General features: G+C 55.4%; 3 protein-coding genes across 3 annotated transcripts; 1 reads left to right on the forward strand and 2 right to left on the reverse strand.

Moving 5' to 3' along the window:
- Positions 1–604: 604 nt before the first annotated feature.
- On the reverse strand, positions 605–8,518 carry BAK1 (BCL2 antagonist/killer 1). Its single transcript, XM_518407.8, has 6 exons — positions 8,084–8,518; positions 5,587–5,687; positions 3,846–3,981; positions 3,351–3,494; positions 2,087–2,267; positions 605–1,960 (listed from the first exon to the last, which is right to left on the reverse strand). Exons 2-6 carry the CDS (start codon positions 5,654–5,656, stop codon positions 1,856–1,858), a joined length of 636 nt encoding a protein of 211 aa, XP_518407.2. The 5' UTR covers positions 5,657–5,687; positions 8,084–8,518; the 3' UTR covers positions 605–1,855.
- A 4,898-nt stretch (positions 8,519–13,416) lies between these two features.
- Positions 13,417–17,280, forward strand: LOC134810291 (putative gametogenetin-binding protein 1). Its single transcript, XM_063812901.1, has 4 exons — positions 13,417–13,751; positions 14,251–14,254; positions 14,700–14,818; positions 17,023–17,280. Exons 1-4 carry the CDS (start codon positions 13,437–13,439, stop codon positions 17,071–17,073), a joined length of 489 nt encoding a protein of 162 aa, XP_063668971.1. The 5' UTR covers positions 13,417–13,436; the 3' UTR covers positions 17,074–17,280.
- On the reverse strand, positions 15,543–21,503 carry LOC134810290 (putative uncharacterized protein encoded by LINC00336). Its single transcript, XM_063812900.1, has 2 exons — positions 21,042–21,503; positions 15,543–15,914 (listed from the first exon to the last, which is right to left on the reverse strand). Exons 1-2 carry the CDS (start codon positions 21,379–21,381, stop codon positions 15,658–15,660), a joined length of 597 nt encoding a protein of 198 aa, XP_063668970.1. The 5' UTR covers positions 21,382–21,503; the 3' UTR covers positions 15,543–15,657.
- Positions 21,504–26,492: the final 4,989 nt, after the last annotated feature.

The following is a 26,492-nucleotide window of genomic DNA, read 5'->3' on the forward strand; positions in this document are numbered from 1 at the left end:
GCGTCAGAAACACAGACCAGGGTGCCCAGGACTGGAAAGACTGTAGATTTTGGAACATTTCAACGCCCCCATGCTTGTTATTTTTATCACCCCTGGCTGGGTACCCATAGGGACTCCCAAGCAGCATAAAACTAGAATGAAAGCCCTGCGTGTGTGCTGACTGTGGAGACATCAGGAAGGGGGAGCTGGGACATTGTGTCCCAGGCAGAGCTAAATGTGGGGGAGAAGGGCGTTTTGGACCAGCGTGGGTGGTAGCCCCAGGGTGGGAGAAGAATTCAGCCCAGGTCAGAGGTAGCCTGTGGGGGTCCTCAGATATGTGCAGCTGCTCCACCAGCTCTGTAGCTAAAGGACCTCCCAGACTTCCTAAAGGGTGGGAAACTGCATGAAACCCAACGAGATGAGAGAAGTTCATGGGGGAGGGGCGAAGGCCTTCCATCGGAGTGGGGGCTGCAGAACCATACTCAGACCTCTATGGGATTCTGGAGGCCTAGTGTGAGGTTTTATTCAATAATAAGCCAGATGCATGCCAGGCGTGCCCAGGTTCCCACAGTCTGGCCTGATGGAAAGAGGGGTAGCAGAGAATACAAAAACTACTAAGTCAGGGTGAGGGGATTGCACAGTTTATTTCCAAACACTCAGAGGATAGGGGGTGGCCTATGGGCTCCATCTGCCTCCCCTCCCTGCATTTGGCTGAATCAAGAACTTCTCCCCTCTGACCCCCAAGACCCTAGGCTGTGCCCAATAGAGAAGGCACTCTCACCCCCCACCCTGAGGAGACCTAGACAGGTGAGGAGCATGGAGGGTGGGGGAACAGAGTTCAAGTATTCACAGTTCCCCCATCTACACCCCTGGATTACACTGTGCCAGAGCCATGAGGGAGGATCCCACCTCTGGGATTCCTAGTGGTGTTGATAGTCCTTCTCCCACTTAGAACCCTCCAGATGAACTCCCTACTCCTTTTCCCTGAAATAACAAACCAAGTCCTAAGCCCTGTAGTCTGGGCAAGGAGGGGCCTTAGCAGGCCACTCACCCAAGGCCCCCAGGGATGGGGGTGAGAGCCTTCACCTGTAGTGAATGGGTTGGGAGCAAGTGTCTATAAGGAGAGAGGAAGGGAGAGAACTGAGAGGACCTTGGGAGGCAGGCTTGGAGGCTTCTGACACGTGAGTTCAGACAGCTCTGGTCTGCGACTCCACCCCACCCCACACCCCAAGCCCAGAATCCCTGAGAGTCCAACTGCAAAGGCAGTATGGCCGGAGGGAGGAATGGGAGCAGGGGTAGAGTTGAGCAGGACCTTGGCCCCCCTCTCCTAGTAGGTCCTGCTCCTGGGACACATGCTTAGGGACGGCCAGGACCAGGCTCAGGTCCTAGTCCCATCTCTTAGGGTGCTGATCTTCCAGAATAGCTGAATCCTGGGGAACATAGACCCACCAATCCCCACACCCCAGACGTCCTGGCCTCAGGTAGAATGGTGGGAATGGGCTCTCACAAGGGTATTATAAAAAGCTAAAACCATTAAACACTTTCTGGGGAGAAGTGGCTCCCAGTCTCTTGCCTCCCCAAGTTATCAGTCTCCCCAGCGCCTAGCAGACAGGGCTAAGGAGGTCCCAGAGAGCCGAGGGAGGAGACGGCCACAGCCCCTGGGCCCAGAGAGAGGGCCCACTAGCACCATGCAATGTTGAGGTGCCTCTGCAGCCTGACTGGCCCCCACGCAGGGGCCCTCCGAAGCTGGAGTGCACACTTGCTAAAGCTTCTGTACTCTTGAGGGGGGACCCCTGCAAGGGAGCAGAGAAGGCAAAGACTTCGCTTAAGTCCAGGCAGGGGTCTGAACCGGGACCCCAAAGGGCACCCTTGGGAGTCATGATTTGAAGAATCTTCGTACCACAAACTGGCCCAACAGAACCACACCCAGAACTACCAGCACGTTCAGGATGGGACCATTGCCCAAGTTCAGGGCTGCCACCTGCCGGGAGAAACAAGGTGGTCAGAGAGAAGCTGGCAGAAGATATAGGAACCCGAGGAAGGGGTGGGGCCTGGGAGAGGGGCAGCCCCAACAGCAGGGAGGACATTGCAGTCCTTGGATACTCACCCAGCCACCCCTCTGTGCAATCCACCGGGCAATGCAGTGATGCAGCATGAAGTCGACCACGAAGCGGGTCACCTGGCCCAGGAAGCCAGTCAGGCCATGCTGGTAGACGTGTAGGGCCAGACGGTAGCCGAAGCCCAGAAGAGCCACCACACGGCCCCAGTTGATGCCACTCTCAAACAGGCTGTGGGCAGAGCATCCCATAGCATTGGTGGAGAGCCCCCAGGAAGCCCTTCAGCCTGCCTGGCCTCTCCCACCCCTCTCCCAGCTGGAAGCTAAATAGCTTAGCTGTGAATTAAGGCCGCAGAGGCTGCCCCAACCTGGCCTGTATTTGGGAACAACCTGGGTCTCTGCGAAAGGAGAAAGCTCAGGGGCAGATGAGCTGGATGCCACTGCTGGGGTGTACGCTCAGGTGCAACGGGGCACCGAGAGGGCAGAGGGCAGAGCAAGTGGATGGAGTCAGCGGGGAGATTACCTGTGGGTGTTGCTGCTGGCCTGGCAGCCCGAGGGACAGCAGAGAGAAAAGGACAGAAAAGATTAGGGTAGTTCCTGTCATCACAGTGGTATGAAGGCTGGCCTCTAAGTTCACGGACTGGATATTTCAGCTCTGAGCACTAATTCTAAAATCTATCACTTACTCCTACCTTCACCTCCAGTTTCAAATCTACTCCGACACTGACTTCCCTAACTCTGGTGGTAGCAATGGCTAACACTTTGTAAGGTGGACACTGATCTAAGCATATTTTCCCTATTTTACAAACCAGGAGACTAAGGGCTAGGAAGCTTCACGAAGGCAGTAAGTGGCAAAGCTTGGATTTGCACCCAAATATTTGGTGTCTTTAACCACTTGGATGCCAGATTATAGCAACTAGGAGCCATTTCTAGGACCTGGCAGAAGTTAGCACCCTCACCATCTTCAGTGTGATACGTGGTTTCAAATTGGAACTATGAAGGACAGCTATGTCCCAGCTGGGCTGGGGAGCTGTGGGGGACGTCCCCACCTCAGGCCCCCTCTAGAGTCCTGATCTAACCAGTCAAGACCTTGGAGTCAGAGCTCAAAAGAGCTGTGAGCTAATGCCCAAAATACAAGTCTGGGACCCCGAAAGAGAAAAATAGGGGGCCGAGACCACATGTGAGTTCACAGCAGACATTGGACACTGACAGAAGGCTTCTTCCCATGCCGGGAGTGCATCATGCAGGCAGGGTATGGTATGGTTGTGACACGACAGAGGAGTGACTGGAGCTGGCAGGGAGGTGGCTGGGGTACCTGGTGGCAATCTTGGTGAAGTACTCATAGGCATTCTCTGCCGTGGGCTGCAGGTGCTGCAACATGGTCTGGAACTCTGAGTCATAGCGTCGGTTGATGTCGTCCCCGATGATGGCGAGCTGCCGTCCCACCTGCCCCATGGTGCTGTAGGAGCAGGAGGCATGCAGGTGAGCCAGTAACCAGGCAGTCGGGACCAGGCCCTGGCTCATGGCAGAGGGGTTCTGCCTGAGCTGTCCATGGCCCTGTGCATCCCTTCTTGGAGGTCCCTGACAGTGTTCTAAGACATGAGTGCTGGGCTCCAGGAGAAGGGGCAGGCATGGGCTAAAAAGGATACAAGGTCCTGGATGGGGGTGGGAGCCCAACATAAAAGAGGAGCAACCATGAGAGAAGGGCAAGACCCCCCAGGCCTCCCCAGCTCCCAGGACCTGCACAGAGACCCATGCGAGCTACTGCCTCCCTGAAGATGTCCTTGTGGGCCCAGCGGTTGTAGCTCACCTGCTAGGTTGCAGAGGTAAGGTGACCATCTCTGGGTCGGCAGGGGCAGCCGCCCCTTCAGCCTCCTGTTCCTGCTGATGGCGGTAAAAAACGTAGCTGCGGAAAACCTCCTCTGTGTCCTGGGCTACCTGCTCCTCTGAGGATCAAAGCTGGGAGTCAGGGAGAGAGGGCCGAACCCTGGCAGCCCCATGCCTTATAGGGGATTCACTCTTCCTAAGGCCATAGCTGTCCTCACCCATGGAAAGAAATATCCCAACCAGGTGTGGTGGCTCACGCCTATAATCCCAGCACTTTGGGAGGCCGAGGTGGGCAGATCACCTGAGGTCGGGAGTTCAAGACCAGCCTGACCAACATGGAGAAACTCTGTCTCTACTAAAAATACAAAATTAGCCGGGTGTGGTGGCACATGCCTGTAATCCCAGCTACTCAAGAAGAGGCTGAGGCAGGAGAATTACTTGACCCCGGGAGGCGGAGGTTGCAGTGAGCCGAGATCGCGCCACTGCACTCCAGCCTAGGCAACAAGAGCGAAACTCTGTCTCAAAAAAAAAAAAAAAAATGGCCGGGTGTGGTGGCTCATGCCTGTAATCCCAGCACTTTGGGAGGCCAAGGTGGGCGGATCACGAGGTCAGGAGATCGAGACCATCCTGGCTAACATGGTGAAACCCCGTCTCTACTAAACAAAATACAAAAAATTAGCCAGGCGTGGTGGGAGGCGCCTGTAGTCCCAGCTACTTGGGAGGCTGAGGCAGGAGAATGGCGTGAACCCGGGAGTTGGAGCTTGCAGTGAGCCTAGATCACGCCACTGCACTCCAGCCTGGGCAACAGAGCGAGACTCCATCTCAAAAAAAACAAAACAAAACAAAACAACAACAACAAAAAAAACAAAAAAAAAAGAAAAGAAATATCCCTACTTCAGCACCTTAGCCGCCCCTAGAGCTTATGCTGTGTGGAGAGTTGTTCCGGCACTTGCATTGAGTCCTCACAGTAGCCCTGGGAGCAGGCAATCCCCAGCTGGCAGGGGGAAAATGGCACAGGGTGTCTGAGTAACGTGTGCAAGGTCATACAGCCAGAACAAGCCGGGGAACCGGGACAGTCCCGGGCATTTGGGGTCCTGAGTCTACGTTAGTACATCTCAGCTCCGCAGCCCTTTGCGTGCAGGGAAATGTGGGAAACAAAATCTGAAATTGTAGCTGCGGCCCAGAAAAGTCACACAGGGAGATAGTGACAGACCTGGGACCTGATTCCCAAGTCCAGGGAACAGCCCGCCGTGAGGTGTGAGCTGGGGCTTCCCTGGCTATCCCCTGGGAAGAGGGAAGGAGGGCAGCCATCTTACTTCCTCCCCAAGTCACAATAATTGCGTTCCCTGTTGAGCAGACCTGACTGGGTGATTGGCCAGCTTACTTCCTTATTTCTCCCGCTGGAGGGATACAGCAGCCAGGCCCCACTCTACTTCCTGCCTCCCTCGCCCGTGACCCCGCCCTCTGCCCCGGTGGCACTGTGCCCACCTTACACTCACTTCCTGGCCTCTCCCAACCTCCAGGCCCTCCCCAGTCCAGACTCCTCCCCCTCCCAGGCTTAACCTTGACAGCAGCTCCAGCCTCTGAGCCCGTGGGTGGGGAAGAGTATTCCCCACCCACAGTGGGTGAACCGAGGCGAAGGAGCCTGCCTGAGTCCTGCTCCTTCCATCCTCACGACAGCACTCATGGTTATGGGATGGGTGAGGGGGCAGGAAGACCCTTACCAGAAGCAGAGGGCAGGGCAGGCTCTCCGCACTCCTGCCTGGGAGGACCTGGGCCTTGCCCCGAAGCCATTTTTCAGGTCTCAGTGGAGGACGGGATCAGCCTGCGGGGAAGGGCGAGAAAAAGCAGAGATGGGGGTGAGCACAGACCTGTGACTGGGGACCCCATACAGGTTGCCATGTCCACATAGGAGAGAGGATCCCCCATTCCCAGAAAGGCCCTTAGTCCTCTGGGACTTGGGCCAGGCCGGTCTCAAACTCCTGACCTCGTGAGTCTGCCTCGGCCATCCACAGTGCTGGGATTACAGGTGTGAGCCACCGTGCCTGGCCTCCTCTGGGACTTTTTATTCTTACTCCAGCATGGGTCCCAGTGAAGTCTGCTGGGAGGAAACAACTTACTGAACACTCCCTCTTCGAGGGAGACAGGGTAAGAAGGTGAGGCAGCCAAGGGCAGACTGAGGTATCTGCACCATCGAGGAGGGTGTGGCTGCAGCAGTGCCCGCTGGCTCTCAAGTTCATGCCACTCCTGGGGCAAGAGCCTGGGGGGTTTTTAGCTTTTAGCTGTTCCTGGGGCCTCCTGCAGCCCACCCAGCACATGCTTATTGCAAGCGAGCCACTGCCCAGCCAATGGCCCATGAAGGCTGCCCTCAGAGGCCCTACTTCCCTCTGGCTGGCCAGAACACACCTGTTTTTTAACTCTGGGCTGTTAGCCGCAAACATTTCCTGAGAGCCTAAGATATACTCTCCCACTTAGGAGCACTCTGTGGGTGGTGAACACTGGAAACTCACATGAACCCAGCAGGGTGAGCGCCATCATACCCACTTTACAGGCAGGAAAAGTGAGGCACAAAGAGTTGAGTGCCCGAGGTCACATCGTTAGTCACGGAAAGTCAGGTTGTTTGTCTGAATCTCTGTGAGTCCATGTACTCAACACGCATGCAAGATTTCTTTTCCAGTTTGTGGACCTCAGAGTGTGTTCTTTCTCAGGACAACTTTCCCTATTTACCTCCTGTCTGTGCCTTCCCCACTCCTGCCTTGCAGTGACTGGAGGGAGCCCTCAGGATCAGGGCCTTCTTTGAAGCCCCATAACCTGCCTCATACTCCCACCACACACCTGGTCTTCTGTCCCCAGCCCCAATTTTCCTCTTTGCCTGGGCCTGACCGCAGCCCCAACCTGCTGTGACCCCTCATCAGGGCGAGTGTTTCCTGGATGTCAGCTGTTTCACTTTCAGTTTGCACCCCTCCCAGAGCCCCATTTCCCCAGGCAGCCTCCAGCCCTCAGAAGGAGAGCGCCCTCCTCTTATCCCAGAGGGAGGGGGTGTGCAGCCCCACCCTGGGCCAAGCACACAGCCCCACCCCCACTGCCCAGGGCCTGGGGACCTTCGCCCACCCTCCTTCCGCTAGGCCTGGGAGTGTTTTCGAAAGTGCCCCAAGAGCTCTCAAGAAGGGGTGGAGGAGGGCTGGACCACCTGTGCCCTCACCCAGCTCCCCACTCCTCCTCGCTCTGCCGGACAGGGACACGGCGAAGGCAGACCCTCCTCTCCTCCACCTCTAGGGGCAAGGCCTTGTTAAAACAGAACTTTGCAGCCGGACATAGTGGCCCACGAGGTCAGGAGTTCAAGACCAGCCTGGCCAACATAATGAAACCCCATCTCTACTAAAACTACAAAAATTAGCTGGGCATGGTGGCATGCGCCTGTAGTCCCAGCTACTTGGGAGGCTGAGGCAGGAGAATCGCTTGAACCTTGGAGGCGGAGGTTGCGGTCAGCCGAGATCGCGCCACTGCACTCCAGCCTGGGCAACAGAGCGAGACTCCATTTCAAAAAACAAAAAAAAAGAGCTTTGCTTGCCTCCCACCCCCCGTAGCTCCTTAAATAAGATGGCCTTCCTTCTTCCCCAGTCTCCAGGACCCGGCACCCCCAGGACAGTAGGGCTGGAGGATGCTGACTGCACCTCCATCTCCCTCTACCAACACCCCAGGCTTCCGAGGGGAGCAGGTAGAGCCTCAGAACACCCCCCAAGGCCAGCAACCTATGCTGACTCAGGCCTAGCTCTGCCTCCCCCATCCAAGTGGCCTAAATTCCCGGTGAGGGGAGCCACCCCCAACTTCCTGGGCTTGCTGGGCCCCGATGAATGTTCCCCAAGGATACATGCCTGGCCAGGCCCTGGACCCAGTCTAGGGATGTTGGGCAGCAGCAAGCGCTGAGAAAGTTCTCTCTCTGCCCTTGACCTTGGCTCTGACCTCCACTCCCATCTCCCAGACTGTTAAAGGACCCAGTTCTTACAGTTCTCCGACATCCAGGGCTGGGCCAAGAGGGGAAGCTGTGAGGGGCAGCCAGAGGCAGGCATGGCAGGATCAGGTCCCCAGCCGGGGCGGCAGACCTGCCCAGGGAAGCCTTGAGCTTCCCCTTCCCCACCCGGCTCCCGGCAGGCTCCCTGCCCCACCCTGGGGCTGGGGCTGCTGAGATCTGGGAGGATGGACAGGACCCTTCCAGCTTACCTGCCGGGATCCTGGCCCAACCCAGGTGGCTCAGCAGGGTGGAGATGGAGGTCCCGAGGGGCTGGCGGCTGCTGCTCCCAGGGGCTGAGTGGGAGCCCAGTTTCCAGGAATGGGCGTCAGTGCATTCCCGGCATCTGGATGTAGCCTTTACTTGTCCCTGTGCAGCCCGAGGGACCCGCGAGACTCCAGTGATCATAGAGGTGCCAGCGGCACCCGGCTCCAATCAGCTCCCTCTAGAGGAAGTTGCTCTGTGGCCACCGGATGCAGACGCACAGGCCGACAGCCTGTAGGGGTGATCTGGGTGGGCCAGGCCCAGGAGCATGTCCCGCCCACTTTCCCCACCCCACCTCCCAGGCAGGCAGAGCGGCTGTCAGTGGCCCACTGCTTTTCCCATCCCTGATTCTCAATCCTTGTCTTTGATCTTCTCCCCCACCTCTACATCAATCAATACCAATAAAAAACCCAGGGTGAGAAGTTTCTTAAGCACTGCTGCATGCCTGGCACTTTAGCAACTATTTGTCTCATTGGATCTTCTCAACAACTCTTGTAAGTGAGTGCTGTTGACAATACCCATTCAGATGAACAGAGGCTCAGCTGGGTTAATCATCAGTTCTGGGCCAGGCGCGGTGGCTCACGCCTATAATCCCAGCACCTTGGGAGGCTGAGGCGGGCAGATCATGAGGTCAAGAGATCAAGACCATTCTGGCTAACATGGTGAAACCCCGTCTTTACTAAAAATACAAAAAATTAGCTGGGTGTGGTGGCGGGCGCCTGTAATCCCAGCTAGCTGGAAGGCTGAGGCAGGAGAATCCCTTAAACCTGGGAGGTGGAGGTTGCAGTAAGCCAGGATTGTGCCATTGCACTCCAGCCCGGGTGACAATGCAAGACTCCATCTCAAAAAAAATAAATAGTAATAATCAGTTCTGTAGTCGCATTGGGGAATACTAATACTAAATTGAGATTCAACCTGCAATTCAGACCTGTGCACCATGCACCTTGGTGGTCTCTAGATGTTTGAAATCCTGAAGGTGATAGTCAAGTAAACGGAGATTAAAACTCAATAGAGGCTGGGCCCAGTGGCTCACGCCTGTAATCCCAACACTTTGGAAGGCTGAGGTGGGAGGATTGCTTGAGCCCAGGAGTTCAAGACCAGCCTGGGCAACAAAGTGAGACCATGTCTCTACAAAAAAAAATTAGAAATTAGCTGGGTATGGTAGTGCACACCTGTGCATTTGGTGGTCCCAGCTACCTAGGAGGCTGAGGCAGGAGGATCACCTGAGCACAGGAAGTCGAGGCCGCAGTGAGCCATGTTTGCACCACTGCATTCCACCCTGGGCAACAGAGCAAGACCTTGTCTCAACAACAACAAAAAAGGCAGCCAGCTGCAGTGTGTCACGCCTAGAATCCCATCCCAGCCATTTGGGAGGCCAAGGCAAGAGGATAGCTTGAGGCCAGGTGCAGGAGTTCCAGGCCAGCCTGGGCAACAGCAATACCCTGCTTATACGAAAAAAAAAAAAAAAAAAAAAATTAGCAAGGCATGGTGTTGTATGCCTGTGGTCTTAGCTACTGGGGAGGCTGAGGTGGGAGGATTGCTTGAGCCCAGGAGGTCGAGGCTGCAGTAAGCTATGATTGCACCAGGGCAACAGAGGGAGAGTCTGTCTCTAAAAAAAAAAAGGCCGGGCACGGTGGCTCACGCCTGTAATCCCATCCCAGCACTTTGGGAGCCTGAGGCAGGCAGATCACCTGAGGTCAGGAGTTCAAGACCAGCTTGCCTAAGATGGCAAAACCCCGTCTCTTTTAAAAATACAAAAAAGGGAGGCCGAGGCAGGTGGATCACCTGAGGTCAGGAGATTGAGACCATCCTGGCTAACATGGTGAAACCCCGTCTCTACTAAAAATACAAAAAAATTAGCCGGGCATCGTGGCGGGCGCCTGTAGTCCCAGCTACATGGGAGGCTGAGGCAGGAGAATGGCATGAACTCAGGAGGTGGAGCTTGCAGTGAGCTGAGATCACGCCACTGCACTCCAGCCTGGGTGACAGAATGAGACTCCGTCTCAAAAAAAAAAAAAATTGGTCGGGCACGGTGGCTCATGCCTGTAATCCCAGCACTTTGGGAGGCCGAGACTGGCTGATCACCTGAGGTTGGAAGTTCGAGACCAGCCTGACCAACGTGGAGAAACTCCACCCCTATTAAAAATACAAAATTAGCCAGGCGTGGTGGCGCATGCCTGTAATCCCAGCTACTCTGGAGGCTGAGGCAGGAGAATCGCTTGAACCCGGAAGGCGAAGTTGTGGTAAGCTGCGATTGCGCCATTGCACTCCAGCCTGGTCAACAAGAGCGAAACTCCATCTCAAAAACTAATAATAATAATAATAAATAAATAAAATAAAGCCGGTTGTGGTGGCGTGCGCCTATAATCCCAGCTACTCGGGAGGTTGAGGCAGGAGAATTGCTTGAACCCGGGAGGCGGAGGTTGCAGTGAGCTGAGATTGTACCACTGCACTCCAGCCTGGGTGACAAGAGTGAAACCCCATCTCAAAAAAATAAAATAAAAATAGGGCCGGGCGCAGTGGCTCATGCCTGTAATCCCAGCACTTTGGGAAGCCAAGGTAGGTGGATCACAAGGTCAAGAAGTCGAGACCATCCTGGCCAACATGGTGAAACCCTGTCTCTACTAAAAATACAAAAATTAGCCAGGCATGGTGGCGGGTACCCGTAGTCCCAGCTACTCAGGAGGCTGAGGCAGGAGAATCGCTTGAAGCCGGGAGGCGGAGGTTGCAGTGAGCCGAGATTGTGCCACTGCACTCCTGCCTGGCGACAGAGCTAGACTCCGTCTCAAGAAATTAAAAATAAAAATAAAAACAAGGCCAGGCCCGGTGGCTCTCGCCTGTAATCCCAGCACTTTGGGAGGCCGAGGCGGGTGGATCACGAGGTCAGGAGATCGAGACCATCCTGGCTAACACGGTGAAACCCCGTCTCTACTAAAAACACAAAAAATTAGCTGGGCGCCGTGGCAAGCGCCTATAGTCCCAGCTGCTTGGGAGGCTGAGGCAGGAGAATGGCGTGAACCCAGGAGGCAGAACTTGCAGTGAGCCGAGATAGCCCACTGCACTCCAGCCTGGGCGACAGAGTGAGACTCCGTCTCAAAAAAATAAATAAATAAAAATAAAAACAAATAAATAAATAGACTTAGTGGGGTCTGTGCTACCACCTGGACACAAAACCTGGATGCTAAGAGGGAAGACAGATACTGTCTGGCTGCTGGGAATGTTCTTGAGGACAGAACAAACCCAGGAAGGACAGAGGTGTGTGCAGTCCTCAATAGCCCCTGCCCTCAGGGTTCAGTTCCCTCCCTGCCTCTCCCTGTTTGCTCCCTGCCAAGCTTCCTGGGGCTCTCACATCTTTTCCTCCAAGTCTCCACCCCCTTTCCCCCAAAACTCCTGCCTGCCCCCCACACCTCCTTCCCTGCTTCATCAAACCCCTGCCCCCTCTACCTCCAACTAATCTTCCCCAACCTCCCATCCTCCCCAGTCTTTGCTTCCCAGAATTCTGGGAAGTTTCCAACTGGAGGTTTTAATTTGAAAACTCCTCCTTTTCTTAAGCAGTTGGTACTGGGGTGGCTGCTACAGGATCTGAATTGGGGACCTTCTCAGGATGGAGGCCCCAGCTCCGAAGCCCTGATCATGAATTTCGGGCTGCTCCTCCATGTTCCGCCACCAGGGTGCCATTTCCCTGATGATGAGCCGAGAGGGACATGTGGGGAGGAGGGGGCCGGGACCATCTGCCTTGCCGCCCCACCCCTTCTCTGTGGCCGTACCCAGGGGCTTCTCAAAACGGTCACAGCAGCCTCCCTTAAAGCTGGGCATGGGGCGTATGGTGACCTACACCTGCAAGAGCAAGAAGGCCTGGCGGAGAGGTGAAGTCAGTTCTGCCCATAGCAAGCCAGGAGGTGTCGGGCAACCTGCCTGAGAAGGAGGGGAAGGAGCCAGCAGGGGCGCCTCCGGAAAAACAGGGGCCTCAGACAGGTGAGGGGCTGGAATTGGGGGGTACCCAGGTGGGCAAGGCCTGGGACAGAGGTACTGAGAAGAGGCCTGGACGTGAGATGGGGGAAGGGCATGGGCCTGAGATGGGGGACCCATGCTGGGGAGGGTCTGGGGAGGGAGGCCTTGGGTGGGTAAAGGTCTGGGACAGGGCACCTGGTGGGGAAGGACAGGGAGATGTGGGTGGGGCCAATGGACAGAAGCATCTGGTGGGGAGGAGGCTGGAGATGGGGATTTGGTTTGGGGAGGAGGGAGAGATGGGGTCCTCCCACAAGTGAGGGGTTGTGGATGGGGGATACCAGATATGAAAGAGGACGGGCTAGGGAGTAGAAAGGGAATGTGCCAGGGCCAGAGGGACGGGGGCGTCCTGTTGCTCCCAGCTCCTTCTACAGGCCTGGCAGCCATCCCCTGTGAGGACAGGGACCCACCTCTCTCTCTGTTCCCCACCCCCTCATCACCCTACTTTTGAGAGCGATAATCCCCCTCTATGATGAGGACCCCAGATGCAGAGCAGGGGGCTGATGGGAGAGGAAGGCTGCAGAGGGCCAGCAGACCTGTGGGTGAGCCTTGGGGGAGGTTTAGGGGGTCTCTGTCACATCTCTGAGCCCCACCTGCCTCCCTCACCTGACTGTGCTTTGGGATTAGCAGCCACTTTATCCAGATCCTGCAGTTGAAGGAAGAATACCTGCAGAGAGCCACAGGACCCCGTGAGGTCAGCCCTGAGCCCTCCACCAGGGAGAAGGAGTGTCTGCTTGAAGGTGAGTGTGGTGGCCATAGGCATAGGGGAAGCGCCAGAAACGGACCCTCTTCCTGTAGAACTTCTTAGGGGTGTGGGGCCTGGCAGGACACGGGACACATTTTGAGGGACTGCTGGAGTCAGACTGCCTGGGTTCAAATGCCAGTTCTAACATGCTGAGCCGTGCGATGGGTGGCAGCTTGCTCAACCTCTCTGTGTCTGTTTCCTCGTCTTTAAAGTGGGAATATAATAGTAGCTATCCTTGAAGGAAGTTGCAAGGATGAACTGAGATACTCTTTGTAAAATGCCCAGAACGGTGTGTGGCACACAGTAGGCATTTGCTAAAGAAAACAGGGCAACCCCACCCACAACTCAGCCCCCTGTGTGCTTGCCCTCCAAGGCCTGGACCACCCCACTTGCTGCCAGCCTGTCAGTGATCACCACCCATTCACAGGAGACTGCGTGTTGGCCTCTTCCAGGGTGGAGGCAACTCCTTGGAACCACTTCCACAGTTTGGACAAGGAGCTTCAAAACTCGGCCATGGCCAAGGTCTGTGGGTGATGGGGTCATGAGGCATGGGTTGGGGCCTTTCCCACATCAGGCTGGGCCCCAGAATATGTGGCCTGGGCCCGGAAGGAGCAGTCCCCTTTCTTAGCTTTTTGGGACATGTTGCCTCCTGCTTCCTGTCTTGCCTAGGGGTGGGGTGGGGCTGCAGGCCTTGGGTCCTGGGCCTCCTCACCTGCTCAGAGATTGGCTGGACTCCTCTCCAAGATTTGCCCAGCGAGGAGAAAAGTGAGGAAGAGAAAATGAAGGAAGAGGACAGCTCATTCATCCCAGGCATTGTTGCCCTCCAGTGGCCACTGAACAAGGCTTTCAGATCCACAGACACAGTGGGGGCTTCCGCCCTTCCCCTCCCACGTGCCCCCAGGCCCAGGAAGCCTCGCTTTGGCCGGCGGCTCAGGGGTGCAATACCAGCAGGTACCACCAGATGGTACCAGAGGACCTAAGATGACCACCCGAGACCGGGGAGCAGCGTGTGGCTGGGCTGGAGGCCACACTAGGTGTAACGGGTCTTCCTCTGGGTTTGGGAAGTGGTGACTGCGGGGGTGGTACTACTCAAGCACCACCCTTTCTCCCAGCCCAGAGGCTTCTAACGCCTTCAGTGGCTGCCTCCATCCCTGGTTTTCCCATCATGCACTGCTGTGACAGAGCCCCGGAGGGTCCTCTCTGCCAGTAGAGCCCCGGGCAGCCCAGACATGGACAGCAGTTGGGTTAGTGGTGATAGCATACATAATATGATGAAAATCGTGGTTCACATTTACATAGCCATTAATGGGGCAGACCCTCTTTAAGCACTTTTCATAAAATCCTGCATTTTATGACTCTGAGGTGGGTCCTATTGCCATCTCCAGTTCACAGTGAGAACTTGCCCGATGTCACACGGCTAGTGATGGGCAGAGTTGGGACTTGAGTGCAGGCAGTTTGGGTTCCAGATCCAGGCTCTTGAGTTGGTTGGTGGTGGGGGTAAATACCTGCCCCTTGCATGCTGTCCCCAGTGGGTGAAGACGCAGGCTCTCATGCTGCCGCTGCCAGAGAAGGCCCTCAAAGAGTGAGCTTCCTGGGGAAGGCAGGGCGAAGGAGGGGTGGTGGCTGGCTGACTCTACGTCCTGGAAGAAGAGAGGGCTGTGGCTGAGGGTGAGCAGGAACCACAAAGAGCTGGGATGAGGCTCAGGGAGCGGTTGCACCTCTGGGTCCTTGGGTTCCCAGCGGGCTGCTCCACCCTACTCCTGCCTGTTCCCTGCCATCTCCCTGTCCCTTGCCATCTCTCTGGCTCTCAGGTTTCCTGGAGTCGGAGTTGAAGAAGCTTCTGGGAATGCAGCAAGAGTCCCGCCTCTGGAAGCTAGGCAGCCAAGAGGGCCGAGAGCTGCTTACCCGGCCAGAGATCACCCTGGTGGAGGTGAGCACTGTGGATGGCCAGGTACGCTTGGCCCGTGCCAGACCACCAGCCCCTTCCTGGAGAAGGTGGGGCTGGAGGCTTACCATCCCCTCCAGGCCCTGGGCCCTGGTTCCAGCCCCTGGGCCCTGGTTCCAGCCCCCGGGCCCTGGCTCCAGCCCCCACTGCCTGGGTAGGGTAGGCATAATGCCTTCTTGGTGGTAGTTTTTCTGAATTCAGGACCCTGGCCCCCTGAGTGAGTGCACACTGCATGCACATACACACACACACACACACACACACACTTCTCCATCAGTCTCTCTGTTTCTCACTTGACTCAGAGTCACAATGTCCATTATTTTTGTCTCAACTTTGCTATTCCTTTGCTATGTGGCCTTGGGCAAGTCCCTTCCTCTTTCTGAGCCTCAGTTTCCTCATCTGTAACATAAGTGAATTTGTCTAGACAGGCTGTAAGCTTTCCTGTGCATCTGTAATTCACATGATGCTGCTGTTTTTCTAATCTCTCTCCCATTCTCGTCCACTCCAAACACACATAGGCTCAGGGGAGCGACCCCGCTGGGTCAGACCGAGTACCATCCTGCTGCTCCCCTTCCTTGACATCAGCCTTTAAAGGTTAGGCCTGTCTCAGCTTCTTTGAGTGCACATTGATGGATCTGTTGAAAATGTGTTGATGACCTTTTTGGTTAATTTCCATCCATTCATCATCTCATGCTTTTATTCAGTGGACATTTGCCCTGACAGTCTGTGTAGCTTACAAAAGGAAAGGGCATGGGGTTTGGAGGCCAGAGGTTTTAGTCTGGCATTAGCTTGCTCTGTGATGTTGAGTAGAGGCCTCAGTTTCTTTACCCGTGAAAGGGGACTGTTGCAAGGACCTCCTGAGATGACGAGTGTGCAGCTGTAAGCTGCAAAGGCACTCCCTTGCGGGGGCTTAGCACAGTGTGATTCACTTTGGAGCAGTGCCTATCAGAAAGACTTGCCACCTGGGGCTGGGTGCAGTGGCTCACGCCTATAATCCTAGCACTTTCGGAGGCTGAGGTGGGCGGATTGCTTGAGCTCAGGAGTTTGAGAAAAGCCTGGGCAACATGGTGAAACCTTGTCTCTACAAAAAATACAAAAATTAACCAGGCATGGTGGCGTGCACGTGTGGTCCCAGCTACTTGGGAGACTGAGGTGGGAGGATCACTTGAGCCCCGGCAGTTGAGGCTGCAGTGAGCTATGAGAGTGTCACTGCACTCCAGCCTGGGCAATACAGCGAGACCCTGTCTCAAACAAACAAAAAAAAACATGCCTGCTGGGCACTGAGGGGCATCCTTCTAATTGCCCCAAGCCCGCGTGCATGCCCATGTCACAGGAAGCCCCTGTGTTACCTCATCCACAGCCACGTAGGTTGTCAGCACCTGGCAGAGCCCCTCACTTTTGTCTTTTCACATCGAAGGGTTTGAATCTTGGTATCTGCCCTTTCTGGTCCCTCCTCCTTCTTCCCATCCCCTCCCCAGCCAGCCTGCCCTGTCCCAGGAGTCACAGTCCTGGGGTTGCCTGAGTAGCGCTGAGAGGCCTGGGTCATTTCTGGGTGGTGGCAAGTAAGGGCTCAGCCCAGTCCTCACTTTGGGGACAGAGCTGCCTTAAGAATACCTTTCCCCAGTGGGTGTTTTGTTTTTTTCTATTAGGTTTATTATCTTATTACTATTACCTTTATTATTATTTAGGTTCATTACCTTCTTTTTTTTTCTCATTATTATACTTTAAGTTCTAGGGTACATGTGCACAACGTTTCAAAGGTCCTGTCCTCATCACCATTCCCATCTCCCCTTACTGCCCTCAGGGACACTGTGCTGAGGGGGAAGGAGGCTGCCCCCCAGCCTTTGGAGAATGCTGGAGACCTAGGGAGGGGCACGGAGGAAGCAGCAGCACCACCTTGGGCTTGAGGGAAGGGCACAGACCCCCCTTGGGGTCGTGTCCAGAAGTGAGGGAGGGGAGGGACTGGCTGCGGTGCTGACTCCTGGGGCTCCCAAGGAACCCCCCAGGTTGGAAGGAGAAGGGATTCTCCATTTTGTGGCAGGGAGGTGGCTCAGGGTTGGTGGAGCTGTGCCAGCCGAGGGGAGGTGGCGGAAAGGTGTCCTCGGGTGCTTGTCTCTGGGGGGCAGGGAGAAGGTTATGAGGTGCAGAGAAGACTGAGGCATCTTCCTTCACCCATTTCTGTCGCCCAGTGCCTGCTTCTTGAGGAGAAGGGTGAGATGGGAAACTGGCCTCCGGAGTGAAGCCGGTGCTGGCCCCGAGTCTGCCCTGCCCAGATCCCCGGAGCTAGTACATGGAGTATGTCTTTTCTTAGGGTACATCTAAGGATCCCCTGTGGCCAGCGGGTCTTGAGACACAGTGTCCATGTGTCTGTAGGATGGGCCTGCCCCAAATTCTATCCCACCCAGCCAACTCAGGCCTGTGATGTTATTAATAAAAATGTGCTTTGACTTTGGCCTCATTGTTGGCTGTCTTTGGACCCCACCCCCCAATCTTCAACCCTGGAGCAAGCCCAGTCTATCTGAAGTCTTGATCTAGTCCCCAGTCTGTGCCCATGGGGCTGCTAGGGCTGCCCTGCTGCAGAGTGGAGGGGTTGCAGCAGGGCATCTGTGCAGAGAGGGCAGGAGGTCTAGTTGGCCTGACCTAGGGCTGGGGAAGGACCCAGGGCCCAGAGTGCCAGGGGACCCTGCTGCCCACAAGCCCTGCCCCTGTTAGGAGGGGTGTCCCTGACTTCCCTCCCTCCTTAAGTTCCCAGGCTGTGCTGCAGCCTCCTAGGGAGGATCCGGGAATTCTCCAGCAGGAAGTTCCTGCCCAGCCAGCCCAAGGACAAAGCCAGGAAAGAGGCCCTGGGATGGGGGATCTGCCTCGGGAGGGCGGGCCTGGGTAAGCCAGGGGTCTCTGGTGTCCAATGTTGCCTAATCTCAAAAGTAAGGGTGGGCTTGGGATGGAGTGCATAATGATGGGCCTTACTGGCCAGGGAAGGAGACCGACACACCTGGCTTCCCAGAGATGAGATGGGCAGCAGGGCCAGGCCTAGTTTGGACACCAGGAGGTGCTGTTCACCAGAAGGTCCTGCTGGCTTCCCTGTGGGGTCCCCCGTTCCTTCCTTTCTTTCTGCCTGGGTCCAGGCTCTGAGACCCCTCAGCAGATGTATGAGAAAAAGAGCTCACTGTCCCCAGCTCTTTTCAACATGACTGCTATCCATGGACGCTTGTCTGATGGTCCCCATGGGTCCTCACTGTGTCTAGCCCGAGGCCTGTTGCAGAGCTGAAGTTCAGTATCAGAACATGATGGCTATTCTTAGTAATCACGGTGATTGATAACAACAGCTGTTGGTTGGATGGCCGGCCCTGTGGCCACAGACTTGGCGTGGGGAGACAGAAACTGTAGCAGCCTGGTCCCCTGCCCTGGCCCAGGCCAGCCCAGTGAAGGTGGGAGTCCCTGCCTCTGTCCCCCAGCCTGCAGGGTGTGGGTGGAGCCTGGAGAGGGCTGAGGGCTTTCTCCTGGACTTCCTGGCCAGAGCCCGTGGTGTCCTTGACTCAGACCCCGAGCTGGGGCCGGGTGGAAGGGCCCATCTGGACTGCCCCCCTGAGTCAGCCAGGAGGCGGCCTTGTGACCAGATGACTCACCTGTGCCCTAATTGCCCTGTTAATCATTTCCTCCCAGAGTGTTCTCTGTTGGGAAGGGTGGGGCCTTGCAGGGCTTCCCTGGGAGCACTTGGATGAGGGGGGAGGGGCAGAGGGGGGCAGAAACCTTGGTTCAGGGTGTGGGACCCTGGGCTGGTCACCCTTCCTCTCTGTTCCTCATTTTCCCTGTCTCTCCAGTGAGGCCCATGGCACCTTCTTGTCCACTCCTGGGATTCCTCTGAACTGCGGGGGTCTGTGAGGCTGGGAAGTGTGGTGTGCTGGCGCTGTCCCTGGGGCAGGAGGGGGTCTGTGTGCTGGAGCAGGCCTGAGGGCCTCTTCCCAGACACACAGTGTCCTGGGCTGGTTTCTGCGGAAGGGCCTGGCTTGACATTTCTGGGTGGTGAAGGCAGAGGTGACCCAAGGACCTGCTGTGGGGGAAGGCCCCGTGGGTGAGGGCAGAGGGCTGGGCTCAGGTCAAGGCTAGAATGGTGAGAGCCCAAGCGTTCCTGAAAGGCCTCAGAACACTGCAGGCGCAGGCCTGCAGGGCGGGGCTGAGGACTGGGGATCCTGAAACGCCTCAGAGAACACTACAAGGGCAGGCCTGTGGGGTGGGCCCGAGGACTGGGGACCATTGCAGCATTGCCTTCTCCCCCTTGCATAGAGACATCTGGGGACGGCTTCCACGGCCCCTCCTGCACCAGCACACTCACTCGGCCGAAGGGCCAGCGGGACTGAAGCCCAGCCCATCACACTCACTCACCAGGCCCTGGGAGGGGTAGCATCCCCCCGGAGGGTGCCTTTCCTAACTTGTTCAAAAGGGACAATGGGCTGGCAGTGGCCCTGATGGGGTCCATGAGGTTTGGAGCATTGCGAAGGGACTTGCCAAATCTCTGTCACTCTCCTGGTCTCTCCCTGTTGGTATATAAATGTGTCTCTGTGTGTGTGTTTCTTTCTCTGCCCTGTCTCCCCATGTCTCCCAGTGTCTCTGTCTCTCTCACTGTATCTCAGGTGGGATGAAGGCAAAAGCAAAGAGGCACCCAGGTCCATTCTGAGAGAGTTTAGGGACTCAGTGGTGGCTGAAAGGAAGGCAGTGGGTTGGGTCATTTAGGAGCTGGGGGTCAGGGTGGGTGGTCCCAGGAAAATGTGGGCAGGGCCAAAGGTGGGCCTATCCACCTCAGGAGACTGTATGATCCCCCTCCTGTGGCCCCCTGGCCAAGACCTCCCAGGGAGATGGTGCCTCAGGCCCTGTCTGGGGTCACTGGGGGTCAGCCTGGCCTACACTAGGGTGAAGGGAGGGCAAAACTGGAGATTTTGCTCCCCTTCTCAACTGGGAGATGAGCTGGAAAGCAGAGAGGCAGAGGGGAGAGACTCAGCTGGGTTGAAACCTGGCTCCCACTGCAGCAAGCTCATATGACGGCAGACAAGTCTCGTATCTCTCTGAATCTCAGTCTCCACGTCTGTGCAATGGGTGAATGAAGAGCTGCTTGGCTCGTAGAAGATTCTCAAAGAATCCGTGGGGCCGGGCACAGTGGCTCACGCCTGCAATCCCAGCACTTTGGGGGCCATGGCTGGTGGATCACCTGAGGTCAGGAGTTCGAGACCTGCCTGGTCAAAATGATGAAACCCTATCTCTACTAAAAATACAAATAAATTAACTGGGCATGGTGGTGGGCACCTGTAATCCCAGCTACTCGGAAGGCTGAGGCAGGAGAATCACTTGAACCTGGGAGGTGGAGGTTGCAGTGAGCCGAGATCACGCCATTGCACTCCAACGTGGGCGACAAGAGTGAAACTCCGTCTAAAAAATAAGCATCCATGGAACCATTTTTATGAAGCATCTACTACATCCTAGTCCTGTTCTAGGCACTGGGGAATAGAGCAATGAGCAAGACATACACAACCTCCACTTTGGGGGGCTTACATTATTGCTAGTGAGATAAATAACAGATACGCCAGGGTGAGAGGTGCTATGAAGAAAGCTGAGACTGGATAGTTGGGGGGATATCACAGAGGGATTAGGAGGCCTTGCTGAGGAGGTCGTGTGCCGGAAGCCAGGGAGGGAGCCATCTGGGGGAAGGGCAGCCATGGGCACAGCAAGTGCGTCGCCCTGAGGCAGGAGCAGGCCTGGTGGGTTTGAGGAAAGGGATCCGTGGAGCTGGAAAGGCATACGTGGGAGGGGGTGGGACAGGAGGTGAGGTCAGAAAGGAAATGTGGAGATGCGCTTTGCTGATCATGGGTTTGGGGGTTTGTTTCTTTCTCTTTTTATCTCTGTCGCTCGGGCTGGAGTGCAGTGACGCGATGACAGCTCATTGCAACCTCCACTCCTGGGCTCAGGCGATCCTCCCGCCTCAGCGAGGACTGCAGGCGCGCGCCACCGCACCAGGCTTGGGTTTCTCGGATCCAGTGTGGAGTGATGCGATGTGGTTTGCATATTTAAGGCTCCCTGGGCTGCCGAGGAGGAAAGGCTGTAGGGGGCGGGGCCTGAAACAGGGAGGCAGGTTCCGAGGCTGCCGCAGGCGTGGGGCGGGGTCGTCTGGCTGTGACTTACTGCAGAGAGTATGAGGGGGAACCAAGAGGGTACTTACCACTAAGGGGAGCGCCTTGGCCAGCACCTCTGCTCAGTGGGGAGCCAGGCCCCGCCCCAGGTGGTACCTTCCCCCTTGCCCCATATGAGGGGCTTGTGGGGGACTTTGTCTCCATCATCCGCAGGGTGGAGCGGGGCGGCCTGGGACCTGGAGTCCGGGAAGAGTCGAAGGCCTGTGGGCGGCCGAGGTTACGCGTGGGCGCCTGCGGGGGGAGGGCGAAACCAAGAGGTTGGCACCGCAGTGCCTGTGCGCACCGAAGTGCAGCAAACACGTCTCGGCCACGACTGCCCGGCCACCCCAGGCTCCAGCGGAGCGTGCGTACCTGGGCAGGCGCTCGCATCTGAGAACTGCCGAACCGTGCCACATTTCCGTTCCTTCTGGCCTCGCCCTCAGGGGTCGACCGGCGGCGGAGCGCGGGGCCTCCTGTGCTGAAGGCAGCTCCCTGGCCTCCAGAAACTCACAGTCAGTGGTGGGAGGGCCGTAACAGACCCGCGCAGTTAAGAACCAGATGATGATGTTGCTGTAGTATAGTTTGGAGAGTGCAGAGAAGGAAGCAAGCAATGCCAGCAGGGAGGAATCCAGAAGGCTTCCAGGAGAAGGCACCATTTATGATTTGGGCTTGTATCAGGAGGAGGAAGTTGACAGGTGAAATAAGGGGAGGGCATGCCTGCCAGGCGAACAGTCTGTGATTGGGAAGTGTCCAGTCTGCACCATGACCCCACTGTCCACCTTCCTGACCAAGTAGGAACCATTTGGACTCCTCTATTGTCCTGGGCCTCCTTGTTTAGTCCACCCTTTTATTTTATTTTATTTTATCTTATTTTATTTTATTTATTTCATTTCATTTTATGAGATGGAGTCCTGCTCTGTCGCCCAGGCTGGAGTGCAGTGGCACGATCTCTGCTCACTGCAACCTCTGCCTCTGGGTTCAAGCGATTCTCCTGCCTCAGCCTCCTGAGTAGCTGGGATTACAGGCACCTGCCACCACACCTGTCTAATTAATTTTTTTATTATTATTATTTTTTGAGACAGAGTCTCACTCTGTTGCCAGGCTGGAGCAGGCTGGAATGCAGTGGAGCTTTTTCGGCTCACTGCAACCTCTGCCTCTCGGGTTCGAGCAATTCTCCTGCCTCAGACTCCTGAGTAGCTGGGACTACAGGCACGCATCGCGACACCGGGCTAATTTTTTGTATTTTTTTTAGTAGAGAAGGGGTTTCACCATGTTGGCCAGGATGGTCTCGATCTCTTGACCTCGTGATCTGCCCATCTCGGCCTCCCAAAGTGCTGGGATAACAGGTGGAAGCCACCGCACCCTGCCTTTTTTTTTTTTTTTTTTTTTTTTTGACGGAGTCTTGCTCTGTCGCCCAGGCTGGAGTGCAGTGGCGCGATCTCGGCTCACTGCAAGCTCCGCCTCCCAGGTTCACGCCATTCTCCTGCCTCAGCCTCCCAAGTAGCTGGGACTACAGGCGCCCGCCACCATGCCTGGCTAATTTTTTGTATTTTCAGTAGAGACAGGGTTTCACCGTGTTAGTGTGCCTGGCTAATTTTTGTACTTTTAGTAGAGATGGAGTTTCACCATGTTGGCCAGGCTGGTCTCGAACTCCTGACCTCAGGTGATCTGCCCTCCTTGGCCTCCCACAGTGTTGGGATTAAGGGCGTGAGCCACCACACCCAGCCCACCCATTTATGTTTAGCTTATTTTCTCTCTGCCATCTATCCCGCTCAACACCCCCACTCTCACTGCCTTTACTGGAGCCCTAAATCACCGCCCTAGCCTTCCATCCTCTCACTGCATCTGCCTCACCACTGCCAGGGTGCCGTTGGCTCTCTTCCTCTCTCCCCCTCTATAACCCCTACCCATCCTGTACAGCTCAGCCATGGCACCTACTCCAGCCCTGGTTTCCTCACAGCTCCCTGGTTTTAGGGCTAATAGGATTCACTGCATGTGTTTACTTGCTCTCCCCATGGGAGACAAACACAGCATGAAGGCAGGCCCTGGGGGTGCGGGCGGGGGTTTCGGGGGAGCTTTGTTTCCATTGTCTGCAGTGTCCAGCATGGTGTCAGGTTCAATATATGGCACTAGACTGAATGAGCAGAGAGTGGCTTGCAGAAGGACGCTTGCGAATAGGGGTGGGTGAGAGCTGGAGAAGCAGGCAGGGGCTGGATTACATAGGGCCTTACAAGCCAACTTAAGCAGCTTGGCGTTCATCCTCAGGGCAATGGGAGCGAGGGCCGGAGACCTGGGAGAGTGGCCTGGTAAGATGTACAGCGAGGGGGCAGGGGCTAATGTGGAGGCCTTCACAATGGTCACAGTGAGAGAGGGGTGGACCTGAGCTGGGACAGTGGCAGGTGGAGTGGACAGGAAAACAGAGGAGAAATGGTTCTCAACTGGGGGCAATTTTACCCCCGCCCCTCGAAACATTTAGCATTGCCTGGAGACATCTTGGTGTCGCAGCTGGGGGAGTGCTACTGGCATCAAATGGGTAGAGGCCAGAGATGCTGCTAAATATCCTACAATGTACGGGACAGCCCCCCATGACAAGGAATGATCTGGCCTAAAGTGTCAACAGTGCTGAGGGTGAGAAACCCTGCCCTAGAGGAAAGCCCAGAGAATCGCCTGCTGGATGGAGGGAAATGGAGCGCATCTCAGCCTGAACTCTCGGAGCCACGCTGAGGCCTGACTCTTCTGTATTTTAGCCATGTAATAACCCTGAGCGAGTCACTCAACCTCTTTGCACATCGGTTTCCTCATCTTTTTTTGTTTTGTTTTTTGTTTGGTTGGGTGTTTTTTTGTTTTTTTGAGATGAAGTTTTGCTCTTGTTGCCCAGGCTGGAGTGCAATGGTGTGATCTCGGCTCACCACAACCTCTGCCTCCCAGGTTCAAGCGATTCTCCTGCCTCAGCCTCTCAAGTAGCTGGGATTACAGGCATGCACCGCCACACCCAGCTAGTTTTGTATTTTTAGTAGAGATGGGGTTTCTCCATTTGGTCAGGCTGGTCTCCAACTCCTGACCTCAGGTGATCTGCCTGCCTCGGCTTCCCAAAGTGCTGGGATTATAGGTGTGAGCCACTGCGCCCAGCCAGTTTCCTGACCTTTTTATTTATTTATTTATTTATTTATTTATTTTTGAGACAGAGTTTTGCTATTGTTGCCCAGGCTGGAGTGCAATGGTGCAATCTCAGCTCACTGCAACCTCTGCCTCCTGAGTTCAAGCGATTCTCCTGCCTCAGCCTCCCAAGTAGCTGGGACTACAGGCATGTGCCACCATGCCTGGCTAATTTTGTATTTTTTTTTAGCAGAGACGGGGTTTCTTCATGTTGGTCAGGCTAGTCTCGAACTTCCAACCTCAGGTGGTCTGCCCGCCTCAGCCTTCCAAAGTGTTGGGATTACAGGCGTGAGCCACCGCACCAGGCTTTCCTCATCTTTAATAAAGAATTGGGAGGATTAAGTGGTTGAATGCATGTTCAGTGCCTAGGAAGGAGACTGACACATAGTAAGCACTATGTCCCTGAACTACTGTGATTTTAAAGCATCAGGCCTCTGTCCAGACTCCTGCGCTGACTCCACATCACCCCAGTCCTTCAAGGGCTGACAAGGCCCCTGGCATCTGGCTCTCCCTACGTCTATGACCCCATCTCCTATTGCTCTCCTTCTTGTTCTACGTGCTCTGTCCACCCTGGGTTCTTTTTTTTTTTTTTTTTTTTTTTTGAGATGGAGTCTCACTTGCTCTGTTGCCCAGGCTGGAGTGCAGTGACACAATCTTGGCTCCTGGGTTCCGCCTCCGCCTCCCGAGTTCAAGCAATTCTCCTGCCTCAGCCTCCCAAGTAGCTGGGATTACAGGCATGTGCCAACATGCTTGGCTAATTTTTGTATTTTTAGTAGAGATGGGATTTCACCATATTGGCCAGGCTGGTCTCGAACTCCTAACCTCAAATGATCCACCCGCCTCAGCCTCCCCAAGTGCTGGAATTACAGGTGTGAGCCACTGTGCCCAGTCGCACCCTGGGTTCTTTGCTGTTCCTTGCCCACACCCAGCTTATCCTGTCTCAGGGCCTTTGCCCTTGCTGTTCCCTCTGCCTTGGAGGCCCTGCCTCTGGGAGTCTATGTGATTCACTACCTCACTTCCTGAGGCCTCTGCTCAGCTGTCACTTTCTAAAGGGGTATTTCTAAACCACATAATGTTTAAAAAAAAAGGCAGTGGGTGCCGTGGCTCACACTTGCAATCAGTCCCAGCACTTTGGGAGGCCAAGGTGAGTGGATCACTTGAGCCCAGGAGTTTGAGACCAGCCTGGGCAACGAGGTGATTTTTTTATTCTTCAACAGCTAATTTCTGTATTTTTAGTAGAGACAGCGTTTCGCCACGTTGGTCAGGCTGGTCTCCATGCTGCCAGACTGGTCTTGAACTCCTGGCCTCAAGTGATCTGCCCGCCTCAGTCCCCCAAAGTGCTGGGATTACAGCGTGAGCCACCGTGTCTAGCCTATTTTGCCCTGCTTTATCTTTCCTCAGATCACTTTCATCATCTAACATATTATATATTTAATTTATTTATATGCTTATTGTCTGTCTCTCCTAACTGGAATGTAAGTTTCATGAGGGCAGGCATTGTTGCCTGTTTTGTTTGCTGCTGTAAGCCCAGCTGCCTAGCATATATAAAGTTTTCCTTAAATAGAGCCAGACATGGTAGCTTGCATATGTAGTCCCAGCTATTTGGGAGGCTGAGGCCAGAGGATCACTTGAGCAAGACCAGCCTGGGCAACATACCAAGACCCTGTCTCAAACAAAAATCAAACATAAAATATTCCTTAAATAGTGCTTGAATGAATGGAGTGAGTGAAAAACCTTACTAGGAGTCAGAGAAGTAGGAAGGGAATGGAGAGAAGATAGGATGGTAGAAAGGAGTGCAGGGGCTGAGTGGACCCTGAGAGAGGCTAGGGTCCTGGCCTGGCCTGGGGCACAGAGCCTCAATTGTCTGCTTTCCCCAGGCCCTTCCACCCAGGTCTGCTCTGCTTACCAGCTCCTAGACATGGCTCTTCCAGCCCAGGCAGATGGCCAGGCCTGAACAGAGTGTCCTTTCCCCTCTGATAAGCTGCCTCCTTTCATGGGCACGAAGGGCAGGACGTGTCCTGCTACTCAGGAAGTGCCCAAGGGCCTGGGTGGGCCCCTGGAGTGGGCAAGGGGCTGGGCATTTGCCACCTTGGCAGCTACCCTGTGCGGAGGCAAGGCAGAGAGGAGCAAGGGCCAGGGGCCAGGACAGATCCCTACTCCTCCCCAACATGCTCCCCGAACTTCTCATTCAGTCAACAAATCTCTATTTTAATTTTTTTTTTTTTTTTTTTGGGACAGAGTTTCACTCTTGTTGCCCAGGCTGGAGTGCAATGGAGCGACCTTGGCTGACTGCAACCTCTGCCTCCTGAGTTCAAGCTATTCTCCTGCCTCAGCCTCCTGGGTAG

This window comes from Pan troglodytes, chromosome 5, assembly GCF_028858775.2.
Source record: "Pan troglodytes isolate AG18354 chromosome 5, NHGRI_mPanTro3-v2.0_pri, whole genome shotgun sequence".
Classification (NCBI taxonomy): domain Eukaryota; kingdom Metazoa; phylum Chordata; class Mammalia; order Primates; family Hominidae; genus Pan; species Pan troglodytes.